Source organism: Epinephelus fuscoguttatus, linkage group LG4, assembly GCF_011397635.1.
Source record: "Epinephelus fuscoguttatus linkage group LG4, E.fuscoguttatus.final_Chr_v1".
Lineage (NCBI taxonomy): Eukaryota > Metazoa > Chordata > Actinopteri > Perciformes > Serranidae > Epinephelus > Epinephelus fuscoguttatus.
Window position 1 is genome coordinate 23647674 of NC_064755.1, and position 16385 is coordinate 23664058.

General features: G+C 44.8%; 1 protein-coding gene across 2 annotated transcripts in view; it reads left to right on the forward strand.

The window, feature by feature from the left end:
- The first annotated feature begins 274 nt into the window (after positions 1 to 274).
- Positions 275 to 16385, forward strand: part of iqsec3b (IQ motif and Sec7 domain ArfGEF 3b) — a 39421-nt gene continuing 23310 nt past the window's right edge. For both annotated transcript variants that reach the window (XM_049575270.1, XM_049575271.1), the window contains exons 1-4: positions 275 to 1152; positions 7763 to 7837; positions 12688 to 12805; positions 13866 to 14267. In XM_049575270.1, the coding sequence (XP_049431227.1) occupies positions 635 to 1152; positions 7763 to 7837; positions 12688 to 12805; positions 13866 to 14267 (1113 nt within the window). In that variant the 5' untranslated portion in view covers positions 275 to 634. The remainder of the gene's footprint in view (positions 1153 to 7762; positions 7838 to 12687; positions 12806 to 13865; positions 14268 to 16385) is intronic.

Genomic DNA, 16385 nt, shown 5'->3' on the forward strand with positions numbered 1-16385 from the left:
AATAAATAGCCACATGTTACATGAATGATCTCTTTGATTAATGGCTGAACTGCTAAATGGATTTAACCATTAAAAAACAAACAAACATGACTGTTCCTTATTACTTTCAGCTGTCCCATTTACCTTAACATGTCATGGGAATGAGGTAGCAGTTCTTGAAGTGTTTAAAGGTCTAAAGTTCCTGTTTTCAGAGTTTTTCAAATGCATCTTCAGGTTTTAAATGCAGTCCACCAGACAGGAGAACCTCTTTGTACAGCCTATAGGGTGCGTGCTTGCTCTGTAGTTCTCTCGTGCCTGTGCGTAATGACGCATCTCTCCTCCAGCGCCTGTGCTCCCCTCCTCCCTGCTGTCACATCTGGATCTGGCTCCTCTCATCAGCACCACTCAGCGCAGTGGGAGAGAAAGAGAGAGAGAGAGGAAGAGAGAGAGGGAGGGAGGGAAACGACCGGAGAAGCGGAGGCTGGCTCGGTCGGTGCAGCCTCATCCACAGCCGAGCAGAATCAAGGAGAGGAGAGCGGAAGGACATCTCACCTTCTCATCCGCACTCACGGAAATTTTGCATCTCCTCTGTCCGTCCATCCGTCAGTCCACCTTCTTATTTCCTCTCCTTCTCTTCCCTCCTCTCGTCTTGGGTATGATGATGAGCTCCAGCCTGCTGGAAAACCCGGTGCAGGCGATTCTGTACCTGCGGGAGCTCACAACCATCGTCCAGAACCAGCAGAGTCTCATCCAGACCCAGCGCGCCCGGATAGAGGAGCTGGACCGGCGGGTGGACGAGCTCATCGGCGAGAACAGGCACCTGCGGGACGTCAGGGTACAACAGCAGCATCTTTACCATCACCACCACCACCATCACCCCGACCCCAGCCTTCATCAACACCACCACCCTCAGGAGCCCCAGCTCAAGACTAGTGTGGGGCCAGACCATGCTGCTGCTGCACCAGCACAGGTCGAGGCGGCTCCGGCGGTCCAGCCGTCGCCTCCCCAACCTATGGACCCGGGAGACATGCAGCTGGTCCCGGCTGACCCGTCAACGGTTTCTCCGGTTGAGAGTGACCCAGAAAACGGCGGAAGTTACCAAAGCTGCCGCTCTTTGGTTCCGATGACCCCCACAACCCTGTGTCGATCCCTGGCCCTGGCTAAGAAATCCGAGTGAGTAGAGGTTATGTGTTTGTTTGCACATGTGTGTGTCTGTCCTAAAAATAGTCAAATAAAGAAAACAGATATCACAAAATATTTTTATGTTTTTTTATACATTTTTATGACATTTTAGGGTACTGGATTTTTTGCAGTATCAACCTAAACCAATGTCCTACCTTGGATATAGTAACCTGTCTTGAATCCTTCATAGTATTTGTGTTGCATCCGTCTAAGGCAGTGTAATTTGGAGCATGCACGCGCGCGTGTGCGTGTCCTACAGATTGAGAGGCGTTTAATTAATGAAGAAGGCGCTTGCAAATTTCCAATTTTCAGCTGTGTGTGTCCGCTAAGGACTGTGCCAGAAGAGGAAGAGGTGGATTATTTAAATGAGAAACTGGATCACGATCACTGGATCATTACATAACAAACAGCTGTAGGCCTATACGTGTGTGTGTGTGTGTGTGTGTGTGTGTGTGTGTGTGTGTGTGTGTGTGTTGCAAACGGTCTGCACAACGGTCAATGTCAGCTCGAGACAGGAGCAAGCTTCACGTGCGTTGATGAGACACCGCGCGTCGCTGTCCGCGGTGCTGCTGGTTTCTCTGTTAATTACTGCACGGGATCTGTGAACTCTCACGGGACCTCTGGCCCTCTGATGTTGCTGTGTTAGATGAGACACACGTGTGCTCTCTCTCTCTCTCTCACACACACACACACACACACACGCACACGCACGCACATACACACACTTAGACACACACCATCACCCCCTGCTTGGCACCACAGCCTCATGGTACATCAGCTCATCACCTAATGAGAGAAACCCATCTTCCTCTCTTTTTTTTCCCTCTTTCTGTGTGTGTGCACGCGCGTGTGTGTTCTGTTCATAAGTTGTATCCCAGCAGGAGTCCTGATTGGTCTCTCTGGGACTCCACCCCCACTGATGGGAGCGACTCAGAGCAGAGAAGGAGTTGAGAGGAGCAGATGAGTGCAGAATACATCTAACCTAAAAAAAAAGGAGTTGTTGATATATTGATCCTGCAGTGACTGATTCAGCCACACCTTAACACTGGCTGCTCTTGAGCTGTGTGTGTGTGTGTGTGTGTGTGTGTGTGTGTGTGTGTGTGTGTGTGTGTGTGTGTGTGTGTGTTTGCATGAGTGTGCGAATATAGAGCCTGTTGCTCTCTTCTACAGCCTTGCCTGGAACCTGAGCTGTACCCTCTAGAGAGCTTACCCTGCGGCAGCTATTTGTTATTCTTTGACAGGCATCAGTGTAACACCACTGGTTCTTAATTTAAATTAGTTTAACTGGTGAGGAAGAAATTACAATGAATTAATTGTTATTATAAAAGCTGCAGGCAGAAAACAGCAGAGCCATCCACCAGTTGATCAGGCTGAAGGAGTAGTGGTGCGAGGAAACATGTCAGCCCTCAGCTTGTACTAATATTTAAAACTGTCGAAATTCAGGTTTTTAATCAGGCCCAGGCCCAAAGCGTCTGCTGTGGCTCAAGCTCGAGTCGGTCTTAGACAGAAATGCGCACTCATGTAGGGTCGGGCTTGATTTTTTTGGGCCTGATCAAAGCTGTACAGGCTGCAGAGTGGGCTTCCTGTTCCTGCAGTTCCTGATTATGTGTCCTTGAATGCAACCTTCCATCCTCACCTGCTCATTGATTTTAAGTCGCTCTGGATAAGAGCAGTAGCTTAACACCTAATTTGTAGTTCTGCTTCTGGCAGGCCCGACAAGTGAGGGGGAGTTCAGGCTTTTACTTGCATTTTCAGAGGATTCAGCATCCTGTCATTGCCGGCTGCATCCTGTCTGCGGCTGACTGGAGATCAGATCTGCCCTTCGCATTTGCTGTTGTCTGTGACTTGGATGTCAGTGTGTTTCACTGTTACAAACTGTATGCGTGTTGTTGGGCATATGTCTGTGTAGGTGCATGTGTAAGCACACTTGCTTTCACACTTCCTACATGTCACTGTACGCTTTTATCTGAGTGTTTATCTAAGTCTTTATAGAGCCCGCGTATCTTTGCCCTGCAGTTGAATAACTTCTGGGCTGCGTAGGGTTGGCTGTGACTGTGTTTGTGTGCTTTGCATTGTTGTCAGTGATGTCAGTGCACGTGGATGAGTCCTATGGGGGGGAGACAGGATCCTCTCCTCCGCTCTTTCTCTGTCTCTCTACAGCTGAGCCTCCTATCTGCCCCACTTAGCCCATGGAGCGAACGGTAATCAGCCATTCTCAGGAGGGAGAAAGGCAGAGAGATAGAAATAGAGGGAGATGCACGCTCAGTCGTTGTCTTTGATGGAGCCCTCGGAGGTGTCTAAAGGAAGGAGCTCGAGGCCGACATGGAGTGGACTAGTGAAAGGGAAGACGGCTGAGAGAGATGTGGGAGGAAAAAACAGAGAAAGTGGCGACGGGAGAATAGGAGAGATGGGGGGTTTCAGTACACAGAGAGGGTGAGACAGGTACAGGGAGAGACCAAAACAGAGATGATGAAAAGGGAGCATTTGAGGTAGCTGTCTCCTCAGTTTATCTATCTCGCTGGCGGACAAAATAGATAGGTTGGACAACAGAGGGACAGGCTGTGGCATCCTGTGGTGCAGTGGAAGGTGCACACAATGTGCTGGCAATGTTTCGAGTCCAAATGGAGCTGATCTTGTTTCATGTCAACCCCCCCACCCCCCCCTTTCCTTACACTCTCTACTAGATAACTGGCTGATGAAAAGCATTGCGTTTAAAGTACTCTTGCAAAACAGGACAGAGGAGAGGGATGGTGTGAGGGAGGACGGAGCACGGAGAGACAGAGAGAGAAAACATGGGCCGACAGCAGGAGGCATGTACTGTTGAAATATTCACCTGTTCTCTTTGTAAGCGTTGTTGGAGGCGGATGGCCGTTCTGTGTGTCTTGTACAGACAGATGGACGGACCCGTTGAGTGTGTGTTTGTGTGTATGAGTATGAGTGTGTGTGTGGCTCAGGGACCCAAGCAGCTTGGCCTCTTCCTCGGGGCTGAACTGTTTTATGCCAGCCTGGAAAAATAATTCATCTCTTAAACTGACGGTGAGCAGAAAACGGCTTTGCGAGTTCAGTGCTTTTATATTTTGGCCTTAAGTTTATTGTTGGCTCTCTCGCCTCTGTAAGTCGAGTTTGACCTTGTGACCCCAAAACCTGGAACACATAGTGGAGGAACTCCTGCACATTTGTACTGCACAAATGTATGGGAGTTATATAAATATAAAGAAAAGATGAGATTGAACAGATGCATAAACTCTAAAAGGTTAACAATTCAATGGATTTTTTTCTAAAGCCAGACAGTTTATTATTATGTGAGCTCAGCCATTCAGCCTGTCTATTATGTTTTGCTTTTTCCCACTATTTTCTATTATATTGCTTTGTGTTAGTCACTGATGCTCATTTATTACTTTGCTTTGTGTCTTCTTACCGATGCTTTTTGTTTGCACTATCTCCTCTGCTGTAACGATGCAAATTTCCCCACCGTGGGACTGATAAAGGATTATCTTATCTTATCTTATCTTTGTTTAAATAAAGAAATTAATTCATCTCTTACAAGGAAATCCTTTATGTACACATCAAGAGACTAAAAAGTAAATGACAAGCATGTTTGAAAAGGACCAGGAGGGCGCATGAGAGTCTGGCTGATTGATGTTGATTAGCTTAATTGATTACAGGTGGTTAATTTTATTTGTTCTGGTTCTCTGGTCCTGGTGTTTGAGGCACGGTGGAGGAAAGCACAACAAAGAATATAAGTGTGCTGAAAAACATAACATTTTTTAGAGACTTCTGAAACCCCTGGGAGCTGTTAAAAGGAGGCTTGTCGACTGAGAGAAGTACTGCAATTTTCTCAAGAATAATTAATCCTAATAAAATAATAAATAAAGTCCTTATAAAAGGCAGGTACTGCAGTGGAGACCCCACTTGGGGCTCCAAAGTAGCTCACAAAAATTCCAACACTTGTTTTCTGGTGGTTTTACACTCATTAACTTTAATGATGAGGGACTGTGTTAAAGAGACAATCACTCAAAATCACAGATTGAAAACTGAAGGTCTTTATTTCACGCTCTACAACCATGGTTATATATCAACGTGACATTGCACTAACACCTGGCCATTGTTTTGAATTGCAGAGATATGTAAAGAAAAACTTGTTTGTTCATTTGTACTGTAACTGTAACATTTATATTTTTAAACACAATGGTCAAACCCACAGACTGCACAAAGATGGATGACACATCTCCACTTCCCCCTGTACAAAAATGAAGCCAAAATATGCCAGATAGGCCACTGCCATCTTGCACTGGTGACGTTGTATGGAGCCAGAGTATGTGTGGTATCGTGTGGTATCAAGCTCCTGCCCAAGCACCTGATCGTGAGCACACCGATTGGCACACATAGCTGTAAATCATGATGTCAAGCCCTCATCAAGTAAGTATTTAAAACCAAAGTTATCAGATGAACAAACACATTTTTGGAAAAAATGTATTTGGCATATTCTTTTAGGTTTCAATTTGGCCCATGTCCCATCCACTAACCTGGAGGGTGGCGGCTTTATGACCCGTACTGCAGACAGCCACCAAGGGGGTGATAATAATGTTTTGGCTTTACTTCTAGAGAGCTGTCTGATGTGTCTGTTTTGCTTATTTTATGTACTGTACTGGCTACAACAAAACAGATTCTAGCCACCAAAAAGACCCACCTGAAAATATCAATATCAGTTTAAGCGTACGCCATATTTGGAAAGCTTTTCACCTCTTTACTTTATACACTAACTGATCAAGGCAGCAGTAGACCAGCAACTCCCGTGATTAAAAATGAATGTTTTTGTCAATGGAGTCTGGTGAATTTGAAAGCTCTCCCTGTCAGAAAGGGCTGTCTGACGGCAAGGTAAAGTGGTGCAAACAGTCTAAATATAACATACACTAAAGGTGATATTGATTTTTGTTTTGGGTGGGCCTTTTTTAGGTGGATAAAGACTGAACAATTGAAGCAGTGTTCGCTCTGTGATGTGGGCTATTACTCTGACAGATACTAAAAGAAAAGACTTAAAAAGTCTACTTTTGGATCTTTCTTTGTAGGTTTTTCTTTCTTGTGTTTATAGAGTAGAGAAGAGGGAAAATTAAATCAAATAATACCAGAATTAGGTGGTGGTTAGCATTGTCGCCTCACAGCAAGAGGGTTCCTGGTTCGAACCCAGGAAGGGGGGGCCCTTCTGTGTGGAGTTTTCATGTTCTCCCTGTGTCAGTGTGGGTTTTCTCTGGGTGCTCCGGCTTCCTCCCACAGTCCAAAGACACGCAAGTTAATTGGTGACTCTAAATTGTCTGTAGGTGTGAATGTGAACGTGAATGGTTGTCTGTCTCTATGTGTCAGCCCTGTGATAGTCTGGTGATCTGTCCAGGGTGTACCCCGCCTCTCACTCAATGTCAGCTGGGATAGGCTCCAGCCCCCCTGCGACCCCCAACAGGATAAGCAGTTATGGAAAATGAATGAATGAATGAATGAACAGCAGACGTGCTGCTAAATCAAGAACTGATTCATGCATGTACAGTATGAATGCATGTGTCTGTATGAGACGTGTCAGTGGTGGTGGTAGGTGTTACAACAGATGGAGGAGTATTATTCATATAAACCAACTGTGAGGACTGTTTATCAGAGATATTGAAAAAGAAAAAAAAACATCAGCGTCTCTCTAAGTCAGTGGAAGTTGCCGTGAAAAGGTAGCTTTTTATAGCACAGACTGTCACTCCGAGCCTCGCACTGACTCTGACTGGCTGTCACTGTGGGTCTTTGTCACGAGCAATATGCTGAGCCCAGGTCAGAAGACTTACTGTAGCGTGGCCACAAAAATTCACTGTCAAACGATTGCTTTCAGCTCATTGTGAAAGGACCTAACGTGACCTACATTCACACCAGCACCTCAGAGATATTCTTTCAAGTTGTCATCATGCTTGTTTTTTATGTATCTGGTGGTGGAAGGTGTCAGGATCTAGAAGGTCAAAGGGTCGATCTGAGTACCAACTTTAACAGGATGTGTCTTGTTTTGTTTTTTTCTTAGTTCTTCTTTTCAATCTAAATTGCTCCAGATAAGAGCACCAGTGAAATGCCTAAAATATGGATGTAAATGTAAAATGTATGAGAGAGAAATGAGAGAGGCGAACTTAAGAAGAAACAGAGCAGGAAACAGAGCTGGAGTAACCATCTGTCCAGATGAGGTTTGGGAATTCTGCTAAATCACCACAGATCTGGTGAATCGCAGTGGAGGAGGCCTAAACAAGCATATCCGGACACACAAACATATACTGTAAATACTCGCACTCAATCTAAGCGTTCTCAGCCTTGAATTGACCTACATAGGGTATTTACCCCGGGATGAGTGCCAAGTAGTAAACAGAAGCCATGGAAATAATCCAGAAGAGTCTAATGAGAGTCTTTCAGGGTCTTTTGGGATGTTGGGCTAAGAATGAACATAAGGAGGAATATGGAAACAAGGCAAACATGCAGGGACAGCCAACAATATCTGAATGATACGCTGTCCTTCCAAGTCAGTCTGCTTCTCCTCTTTCCTTCCCCACTTTTGCTTACCTCTCTTTCTCTGTCCTCTGCCCTTCAGGAGCGAGACCGTGCTGCATCAGTTTTGCTGCCCCGCCCCTGAACATCCAGAGGCTGACACCACAGGCTCATCTGGGTAAGGCCGAGTCACACACGCACCAATCACAGGCACTTTTATTCATGGGTTTGTTTCTGCAGACAGTGAGCTCTTTCAACTGCTGAAAACTTCCTGTCTCTCTGTATAGATACACACTATCCATACATGTGTCATCTAACTGAGTCACGTCCACACGCTGGCTTTTCGTCATGCTCGTTAGTGCATGCACATTACTGTATGTGAGTGTGAACTGGGGTTTTTTATGGAGCCTGGAGTTGCAGCGAGAGAGTTAAATGCTCTGTAACAAACCTATAGATCTTACAGCCTCAAGGGTGATTCACATATAGGGTGAGAAGGGGGGTGAGTGAAGTGATATTGCAGCTATCAAAGTGCCCATGGCAACCCAGTAATGACGCAACTGCCACCACTACCATAGTAACTGGAGAGGAGAACTTTTGAGGATCTACCGTATATCCACTTTTGCTGTTTGTTTCTTGTGTGGGCAGCTTGTCTGTTTGTTGTTTGAGTTTGTTGAGACTCTTTTTGTGTGGGGGGTGTGAACGTATTTCACTTGGGGATGTTTGAATGAGTACAGCTCTGTTGTAAAAGCTGATTTTGTCATGTTTCTCAATGATTACTGTTTGCCCTCCCTCCTCTGGAAGTTCTCCCATTGTTTAATCCTTGTGTACTTTGTTTCTATATCAAGTCTTTCCCTGTCATGTCTACTTTCTGTGTGTCTTCATCTGATGTTATATCTTCCCCCCTCGTTGTGTTGTTTGTTTCTGTATGCATCACCACTCATTATTTCTCTGTTTATTTCTATCTCATCCCTCCTTATCAAGTCTCTCCCGCTCATTCTGGTTTTATTAATATCACCATCTGTCTGTCTGGAATCCCTCTCATTTCTCTGATCTGATGACTTAACTATCATCATCCACACACACACGGGCCTGATTGGATGGGCTAATGGCACAGCGGCAGTGGACACCCACCTGAGATGATGAGATGCATCGGAGCCGTGTCACGCCGTAGCTCATTATCATCGTCACATGAAGTCGTGTGTGCCTGGTGGCTGCAAAAACCCTCAACACCTCTCTGCACACTTACTGTCATCCGCTGAATCCATTGGAGCACGCAAACCTCCCAAGAGATGCCATGAGATCCGCCTCTAGCCTAACCTGCCGTGCCTTTCTCTGCCATGTCTATGTGTGTGTGTGTTTGTTTTGCCTGGCTGTACAGTACTATAAGTCTCAGAGGGACCTTGAGAGATGTGATTTGACAGATGTTCATTTCTCTTCCACCATGACGTCACACAGGCAGGCCGAGCGGGAGCGTGTGCTTGGTGTGTTTGTTGCTGCTACGTATGTGAGCATGTGGGTGTGTGTGTAATGGGGGGGAGGGAAAGAGGATGAGAGAGGGAGGGTATAGCGGCCATATCATTATAGAGGCTTTTGCTGTCCAGATGCATTAATAGCTTGACTCTTGCTTTTAAATCCTCTAATGTATTCTAATGTACTCTAATGTATTCTGATGCAGCGCAGGGGCATGGCAGTGTTTTAATAGAGTTTTTGACAGAGACAGCCTCCAGCATGCACACACCAACACAGTCTCTCTGTATCTTCCTGTTTCCTCCCTCTGTTTCTATCTCAGCCTCTGGTTCCACTCTCCTCCTCTCTATTTTCTCTCTATCTCCTTTTTTAAGATATGACCAAGCTTCTCTGGCCCCTATCTCTGACTTTTGGCTGGGGAATGCAGAATATTTGCTTTCACAGCAATCAAAGGAAACAAAGAGGAACTTTAGTGATGCACTCATTATTTAACCATGAGCAGGCTCTTTAGTCTCCCCAGTCCTGTTTAGCACTAGTCCCTTTCGTGTAAAAAATTATTAGAGTAAGCATTATCTGGGTGGAAAAAAGATTGCACAAGCACACAACAGCATGCACACACACACACACACACACTCATAATTGCACACCATTATAAAACCTCTTAGGGTGTGATCATACCTCTATGCTTACATCAGTGCAGCGTGGCTATATAAAAGGTGCTGAATGGCGGTGTTTTGTATCTTTTAGAGGCGGTGTGAGGCCAAAGATGTTGGCCACTTTATTTTTCCTTTTTTTTTTTCTAAAAATGACTAAAATAAGCAAAGCTTAAATTGTCTGCAACGTAACTTGGGTAAAAAGGACAATTTCTGCTGTATCATGGCAGCAATTTGCTTAGGTAAGACTTACATGACTTTCTCAGAATTTCAATAATGCTGTCCTGTAAAAAAAAAAAAACATTGTTCAATCTGTGGATAACACCTGGGATTATAAGAGGATGGGACGCTCTGCTAGGAGTGGTGGGATAGCCTCCACAGTCGACTTTGTTGAGTTCTGAGTCAGATTCAAATATACTTTTGTTCTTGCTTCCAGCTGCTGCTGTGTTATAGGAAAGATTGTTTATTAAATATCTGTGGAGTCAGATTTGTTTCATTTATTCCCCTACTTTTTCCTGCCAGTCATGTTTGACTTTGAGGATATGATAGTCCATCTATTATTGTCTTGCCTCCAGTGTTTTTGCGTATACGACATCACTAACTCATTCTGCTCTTACATTATAACCCTATAGCAGCAGAACATAGAAAAAAATATGAAAGAGTAATCTATGGAGACTCAGAAAGTTATACTTTTCATCACAAACTTCAGCTGAAATGTTCATCCAAATGATGTCATTGCCAGGAAACATGGCAGCTTTTGGAGTCTCATGCACAAAATCAGCACTGATTTCAGTGGCGAAACATTGTGAGTGTGCCAAATAACCAATCTTTCAACTCCAGGACTGTGTCCAAAATCATTCCCCGTTACCTACCTAGTACAATATATACTTTCCACTATTCTTTTTATTGATTGTCCAAATACAAAGTTTAAGAGTTGAAACAGTGTTATCTAGCACAGCGGTTCCCAACTGGTTGGTCACAGCCCCAGTTGCAGGTCCAGTCTTAAAGGGTAGTGCACCCAAAAATGAAAATTCAGCCATTATCTACTCACCCTCATGCCGATGGAGGCTCAGGTGAAGTTTTAGAGTCCTCACAACACTTTTGGAGATCCAAGGGGAGAGGAGTAGCAACACAGCTCCACCTAATGGTGGCTTACAAAATATCTGCATACTGCTCGTCCGTAGTGATCCAAGTGTCCCGAAGCCCCGGCGCGAGACTGTGAGACATGGGCACCATTCATGTGTGTTCACGTGCTTTCACTGGTCTCGCATAAGCACACACACGTGAACCCAGTGCACAGAGAAGCAGTTAGAGCTACAGGCAACAATGAGGCTAAAAACAGAGTGCAGATGACAAGCCTCCATTAGGTGGAGTTGTGTTGCTATCCCCTCTCCCCTTGGATCTCCACAAGTGTTGTGAGGACTTTAAAACTTCACCTGAGCCTCCGTTGGCATGAGGGTGAGTAGATAATGGCTGAATTTTCATTTTTGGGTGCACTATCCCTTCAATGGATCACAATAGACTTGTGAATGTGTCAAGTTTGTGGAAAAAAACACACACTTTATTTTGAAATACAGTGAATTTCTGGCACAGAGCTTTTATTTTGAAGTGGTGTTTCCTGCTGTAGAGTAAGTGGATGATGGACAGCTGCTCAACAGAGACAGCAAACTAGCTCAACAACATGGCTGAACAGAAAAATCATGGTGAATGTATTAAACTGTGTGGACTTTGAACTAATGACTCTGAAGAAATCCGGACCCCAGGGCTCGACCAGTTGGGAACCACTGATCTGGCAGTGATCTGATAGGTCCAGTCTGGGTGCAGATCACAACCACATAAATGATGAAAATGTTTGTGTGTGTATATGTTTTGCTTTTTGTGCTTTGGCAATGTGAAGTTTGCAATGGCTAAAAAAGATTTCTTCAAAGCATGGCTCTATAAATTAAGTTTATTTGGAGAGTGTCACATTAATGCACTATAAGTTGCCCTCAAAAATTTAAAACTCCCAACGTGGACGTTTGGACTCCCTCAAAGATTTGCGAGCTTATCTCCCAGGGAGAAAATAATAAAAGAACAAAAATCTGTCCACACAACCATGTTTATTTTGCAGACTTTTCTCCGATCTTTGCTTCTTTTTTTTGTGTGAAATACCATACAGCGTTTCCTCCTCAGGCCTCTAAAACATTAAATTCATTCATTATTCAAATGAAACAATCTGAGAAGAAAAAAATCACTCTTTGACTGAGCTGCTTACAACTTAAAGACACGCAACCTGTGATGAGGATTCACAAGGTGATATTATTTGGTATTAAAGGGACACAAGCAAAGAATGGTGGGGAAGAACTGGATCCCTTGATTGATAGAAAATGAATCAACAGTTTTAATAACTGATTAATAATTGAGATTTATTAATGGGAAAATGCTAAATATTCAGTATTATCTGCTTTTTAAAATGTGGAGGTTTTCTTCAGGCACTGAAAATTTCAAATTAAATTGCGATGAGCATTTTTAAAAAGCATTTTCTGGCATTTTTCACAGATTAATTTGTAAGTATATTGATGCTTGGAGCCCTACTATAGAGTAAACGGTGTAATGCTAATAGGAAATATTAAATAAGTGAAGGAGGGGATGATTTTGGACACAGCACTTTTCTCCCCCGCTCACATATCCAGACTTTCACTCCTTCAACCTGCACTGGAACCACAGATCTGACCAGATAGGACCAGACACGTAAACTCAGTCCACTTCGCCCCGAGCCACCACAGCCACACATCACTCTCCACCTGCTGCTTCTCTCATGAACCTCTTCACACTCCGCTTAGCTGATGACCTGCCACTGCGATAACGGTTGAGTTTTGAAGGTCAGTAGTGAGGACTGATAGCCTCCCCGTTCTTATTTCCGTGACAGTGGACAGATGCTGAGCCTGGAGGATGGAACGTCCTCTGGTGGTGGACAGGAAGTGGAGGGGACCAAGAGAGAGGGACCCAGCGAGTACGAGATCACCCTGGAGAATAAGAACAAACAGGTATGTCTTTCGGGTTTTTTTGTGTTTCAAGTGTGTGTGGGCCCATAAGCACCTGGTGGGATGGAGTGAACACTGGCTCGTCTACCTGTTTTAGTGTGAGGAGGTGTGTGAGGGATGATCATTTGACATTGTGTCTTGCGTGACAAAAAAGATTCCCATTCAGATCTATTTCTGTCTGTGTTGACATGAAAAAGAACACCAGCGATTCCAGTGCCACAGCGACAGAAACGCAAAAGATGCTAGGTTGTCATGGTAACAGCTAATAACTGCTCCTGGCGGCTGGAGATGTCTTTATTTCTCATACCAAATTGCTGAAGGGTCTGCTGTTGCTACTGCTGTTGCTGCTGCAGTGCGAGAGTGCGCGTGTGTGAGTGTCTCCGTATGTGTGTGTGTGTATATGCTCTTTTTGTGAGTGTGCTTGTGTGAGACTCACGCACACACACACACACACACACACACACACACACACAGAGGCACATGTGTGGCTGTCCTCCTTTTCTCCCTCTCTGTCTCTTCTTCCCTCGCCTCCCACTCCCCCTCCTTCGTCTCCCTTTTGCTGAAAATATAGGAGGGCAAAATTCTGGAGGAAGCTGAGATTTTGGGCTGAGCTGCTCTGCCAACAAATGGAACAGAAATAGGCTTGTGCGGGTGTTTACTTTTCTATTCATTTTCTCAAAATCACCTTTGTCACAGCCCATCCATCCTCCTTCCCATGGCCCTTCAGCCAGTATTAGCAGTTGAATGATGATAGATGATGTTTACTTTGGCTCTAATGCCATAAACCCTTGCCAGTTTTAAAGGAGTGGACAGATAAGTAAGAAGGATACTTCTGAGAAGAAAGGTGTTTGAGTGTGCATCTCATGAATCAGGCAGTGCCTTTTGATCTTTTTTGGACATGGCCACAAAATGGCATCATGATATTTGCCTGCTGGTGGATGAATAAATATATTTCCGTGGCTGCTGTGTGCTTTGCAATATGACTCTTGCAGTGTCTTCAGTGAGTCTTGTAAACATGTTTGATATTTAAACTCACTCCCCCTCACTCTCTCCCCATCCCCAGATAGAGGAGTTGGAGCAGAAATATGGAGGCCATCTCATAGCGAGACGGGCAGCCCGACGTATCCAGACAGCCTTCCGTCAGTACCAGCTCAGCAAAAACTTCCAGAAGATCCGTAACTCTCTGTCGGAGAGCAAGTTGCCACGCCGGATCTCTCTGCGACACCCCAGCCCTTCAGGCCGAAACCGTAACACGGCCCAGAGACACAGTTACAGCCTGCATCCTGGAGGAGGACAGATACCTTTACGCTCCAAAACTCCACCTCCTCCCCCGTGTCGCTCCACTTCTCTGCCCCCTTCTCCTGCTTCTGCCTCAGCAACTGCTCCCACTCCTGCTCCAGCCCCAGCCCAACCTCAGACCCCTGGACAAACACTCACACAGCTGGAGGACTGCTTCTCTGAACAGGTGAGTGTTTTTTTTTTTTCATTTTACAGTTCCATAAATTTGATTTAAGTGGGAGAAAAGGTCCAAAGGAAAAAAAAATCAAGAAATAAGGTTTCATAAACTTGTTGGTGAAGATTCTCAGTCATCCAGGTGATTGTCATCATAGGTGCTGGACTTGCTTGAGTTTCTTAAAGGCATTTCACCTTCACCCAAGAGGCTTCTTCAGTTCTAACGGACTTGTGCGGAGTCTCAGGCTTTAAACTGTGTGTGGGTGTGAACCCTTACAGAGTCTTTGGGGTCACATGTGAGTTGTTGACCCACGCGGCCATCATGTGTGTCGTTAGGGTTAGATGGGTCCAGTTGAGAATGGGTGTTAAGTCTTCTGGGTAGGGATCCCAAGACTGTATTGTAAGTGGGGAGTAAGTGGTGTGTCATAGGCCACCTCCTCTGTTTAACGATGGTCATGCAGTTTGACGTAGATGGCTTCTTTCACGCCTTTTTCAAACCGTCCGTCCTCTGTGGCCAAGATGTGAACATTGCTGTCCTTGGAAGAATGTCCCTTTTCCTTTAGATGTAAGTTATTATGGTTTTTAGCCACATGAGCAGCATGTCTGTGGGAATGGAAATGTTAGTCAGCTGGCCCACCATTATGGCCTGAACTGAAATATCTCAACAATGTCTAAGGAAAAAAAAGAAGTTTGCTGTCCTTGAACTGAGAAGCACCTGATGCATACTGCGGGAAGACATGCAGAGAACCGTGTTTCAACTATTCAGTTGGGCTGAATCCAACCCAGTTGCTAGAATAAATGTTGGCACTGTACGTTTCTGCAAACTATGAATATGTTAAATGTGTGTGTTTCATATGTAGCGCATATGTTTCAACTTGACCTTTCAGTTTTCAATTATATGCTGTGACAATGCTGTTGATGTGTGGTTAGGTTTAGACACAAAAAATCACTTGGGTAAGGTTAGAAAAAGACCAAGTTTTGGCTTAAAATACCTGGTCTGGTTGCCACAAACACAGCTGGAAATGCCCTGACGTGTTCAAAATACCCGGCCTCACCTTGGCGTCACGCCATCCACCATCCCTCTTTCCTCCTGATGGGAAACTCAATTATGTCACTTTAGAAATGTTAATATGACACATATGACACCCACAGATGTTACATATCTGTGGTTTGGAGTATTATACAATGCCAACATTTCATTCTGTGATGTCAATTGACCCTTTGCTAAGTCTCGCCCCCAGGCGCAGACTGGCCAATCATAACGTAGTACCAACACAGCTGTGTTCCATTGACTCTAATGCAATTGTTTCAGATTTCCTTAATTTTCAGGCTGGTTTTGTGGATTTGGAGCTAAATGTTGAGCCTGGGGCACGTCATGTTTTAATGATACTCGTTACCTGGAGAGGTTGGAAAAAGATACACGTTTCTTCCCTGTTCCAAAACCAAAATCAAACCCTGCAAAGTGTAGGGTTAGCTAGCTAGCTACTGAGGATATAGCCTACTGAATGTATACACATGCTGCTTTTGCTTTTTAATGATTATAACAGTGGCAAAAAAACGACCCTGCTGTACAGGAACCAGTGAAGGGAAGCAGGGGAACTTTGCTGATATTCAACCAGCTGTGTAGCATCACAGTGTGTGCAGATGAACGTTGTTTGACTTCCCCCAGAGATCCCTGCCTGTCTGGTGGCGGAGGTCCAAATGCTGGCAGCAGCATGGTGGCGAGGCCAAATATCGTTAATCCGAACACACTGCGATGCCACATAGTTGGTTCAATATCAGTGAAGTTGGTGGTTCACTTTTACACTGTGATCTGTAGCCTATAGTTCGGCTTTAGCTTCTAACTAGTCAGTTTAACATCCTGGATATATCCTTCAAACACAGACTGTAGACCCCTCTGTCTGCTTCTCTCTGGAATCACTGTTTCATTTGTCCAAAAATATGATAATATTTCTTCAGGTAGTGCAGTTAGGTACAGTGTGGGCTCCACACTTACTCTGACAGCTTGATGGACCCTCACAAAGGGGCGGGGCTCATCAAAAGGCCAATTGCCGTGAAACTTTGTTCAGACATTCATGGTGCCCAGAGGATGAATCTTAATGTGTTTGGTGATCCCTTGACTTTTCATCTT